This window comes from Olea europaea, chromosome 19 (assembly GCF_002742605.1).
Source record: "Olea europaea var. sylvestris chromosome 19, O_europaea_v1, whole genome shotgun sequence".
In the NCBI taxonomy this organism is placed as follows: Eukaryota; Viridiplantae; Streptophyta; class Magnoliopsida; order Lamiales; family Oleaceae; genus Olea; species Olea europaea.
The window spans coordinates 3477664-3480613 of record NC_036255.1 but is presented as its reverse complement, the minus strand read 5'-3'; the positions used below and the strand labels follow the sequence as shown (position 1 = coordinate 3480613).

At 35.1% G+C, this 2950-nt stretch overlaps 1 protein-coding gene across 1 annotated transcript; it reads right to left on the bottom strand.

Annotated features, from left to right (window-relative positions):
* Positions 1 to 393: 393 nt before the first annotated feature.
* On the bottom strand, positions 394 to 2305 carry LOC111368391 (arogenate dehydrogenase 1, chloroplastic-like). Its single transcript, XM_022989617.1, has 7 exons — positions 2113 to 2305; positions 1847 to 2018; positions 1598 to 1753; positions 1225 to 1307; positions 1081 to 1150; positions 837 to 911; positions 394 to 742 (listed from the first exon to the last, which is right to left on the bottom strand). Exons 1-7 carry the CDS (start codon positions 2274 to 2276, stop codon positions 644 to 646), a joined length of 819 nt encoding a protein of 272 aa, XP_022845385.1. The 5' UTR covers positions 2277 to 2305; the 3' UTR covers positions 394 to 643.
* Between the last annotated feature and the right edge of the window lie 645 nt (positions 2306 to 2950).

Sequence of the window (2950 nt, the reverse complement as noted above, 5' to 3'; positions counted from 1 at the left end):
TGTGTTCTTCAAATTTTGGCTAGCTTACATATTACAACTATGGGAAACAGAAAACCACACCACAGAACCATTGTTGACATAGCACACTCAATTTAGTATATCATTTTTAAGAATCTCATAATTCCGTTCTCAATTTTGTATTGCCCAAACTACGTATATTTTTTTAAGAACCTCATAATTCCCATCTCAATTTTGTATTGCCCGAGCTACAGATGTTTAAGACTTGACCTGCTATTTCGATGACTCGAGGCTATTTAAAGTTCAATTTTATGTTCATTTTGAAAAATATGATTGGATATGTTAGTGCAGATGCGAAAAATACAATTGATCATGATCTCCACATTCACTTTGTAGAAGAGACTAGAATTTCGAGAACAAATTAACAAAATATGAGGAGCTAAGCTATGCATGGCTGAAATCATCAATCAGTTATTCAACAAACCAATCTGGAACAGTCAATAAGTGACCATACTGGGACTGAATTATTTCTCTTTTGATAAATGTACAGATTGAAGAATTTTGTTCAGACTTGTTTATGGTAATGATAGGATGATTCACTCAAGATTGCTATCAACTTCAAATTGGTAGTCCGAGATAGCAAGAGACTAATGATAAAATGTTCACCTGCTGATATCCTTCCCCATCAGTTATTAGGTGTGTTTATGCTCTGATCCAGCTCCTCATTCATCCTCTTTATTAGCTGTTGCTTGACGCTCTTTAAAGCAAGTTCTAGGTTATCGAGCTGTGCCATGAATTTAAAACTCAGATTCTTGAATTACTTTAAATACATGATTAGAAGACAAACTTATTGTTGGATATCAGAGAGAATTCCCTACCTGCTGTCTGGCAAACCTATTATGGATAAACAAGCCACTAAACAGATCGAAACTGTCTCTTGTTGCGCTCTCCTTCTGCATGTAGTTCTATGTTAGTGTGTTTACGCTTCATCTATATTTTATCTTCACCCTTTTCATTTATTTCAATATAATGAATGTCTGAAGATATGGTTTAAGTTGTATTAGTTTATTATATGAAAAATGAAAAGGAAAAATTTATGCAAGTATTAGAAATTGAGCATACCACTTCAATGAGCTTCTGAAATCCCTTTGTGTCTATGGATGTTGGTTCAACTTCTACTTCGGACAAGACCCTGTAAATAGGAGAAATCTATTACGTCAGTTGTCTTTCTTGTAATTGTTCAGACAATACATGAAAAATGTATACCTGCCAATAGCGTGGGTGAGAAATTGACTTTTTGCTGCTAGTTTATCATGATCTTCACAACTCATTTCCATCATTCTGCAACCCTATGCAATTAATTACTTTATCATTAGTGTGCTTAAAACATCTGGTTTCGAATGCAAGTATGAATAAATCTCGTTGTTAATTATTACGATGTACTTCTTTACTGGTATTCTGTTTTCTTGGCGAATTCTTATTTTTTTGGTAAAATTTCTCATTCTGGGTTGTAGTTTCCTTGTCATGACAAGGAATGAAATTACAACATGATCAATTTATCTCTGGGATGCATTTTGTGTTGATCAAGGATATTAAAACTCTTTACTACTGAGATCTGCTACAAGAAATTAGTGCTTACCTCACTTTCAAAAATCTGAAGGAAACTGGAGCATGTAACTTCATTTCTTATTCGAACTCTATCAAACATAAAAGTCAGGTCTTTCCACCCATCTTTCCCGCTATCTGGCCCGAACATCGGGTGAGTGCAGAGCACATCCGAATCTTGGGGCACGACCTTTATGAAACATTATATTGCTATTCATATTAGGTTAAAGAGTAAAATAAAAAGGTCGTTTGTATTGAAGCATTAAGAAATTTGCATATATACTTGTTGCAGTAGGTCTTTTGGGTGCTCTTTAACTGAGAGTACATCTGCGAAAAGTACGGGCTGTTTCAAGGCATGGAATGGAATTGACTTGATGACTTGGGACGCTGACAGGATTGGTATGCATAGCAGTATAACATCGTTGTTTGATTCAAGAAATGCGATCATATCTTTGCTCATTCGTTGACATGCGTACATTTTAGCTTATCAGCAAACTATGTGTGGGAAAATTTACTTGATTTTTGGAAAACGTCGTGTATATTTTATACCTGAAAAATAGGATGCCCAACTGAGTGCGGAGGTCTGTGTCGTCTGATATCGATGTGGCCCTTATGGAATGACCCTGATTTACCATGGTTTCTGCCAGGAACTGTGCAAAACGGCCAAAACCTATCATGCCTATCTTCAGGGTATTTTGCGAAGGGGAAGACATGGTGAGAGAGAGAGAGAGAGAGAGAGAGAGAGAGAGAGAGGAGAGGCGGGGGAGGCTGGAATTAGGTTTTGGATTGACCTTTAGTGCAATGGAATGCAAGAATCTGTCCATTTGATATAGTAATTGCCATACATCTTTTGTCCTCATTACTTTTTGTAGTTCCAAATAATAATATTTCTGGATTCCATGCTATAATTGTTGCTCTTACTTTATATATATATATATATAACTTTTAAGTATGAACAAACAAGAATTTTGATAAACTTTTCAAAGTAACTAAATTATAAGGGTCAAAGTAAAACATGACTCATTTTTAATTTTCATTTATAAACATCATATAACGTTACTTTTTCGTACTAATCTCTTTTTCGTGAACGTGTTGCACATCCTCCCATGTTCTCCATGCTTATCTCGGATAAGTGACTAGGCCTTTAAATATAGACATTCAGAAGTTTTTATGATTAATTATGACCTAATTTTGTGTATTTATTGTTTATTGGGTAAATCTCAATGAGTTGAAGTGTAATTAGAAGAAAGGAATGAAAATCGGCAAAAGTAATGATTTTCAAATTTGGGGATCAAAAAAAGGGGAAAGAAACTATTTTTACCATGCTCATGCCTTGCTTGCATAAGGGGCAACTTTTCGACGCCCTAGGTCAGTTTTACTTGTCCAT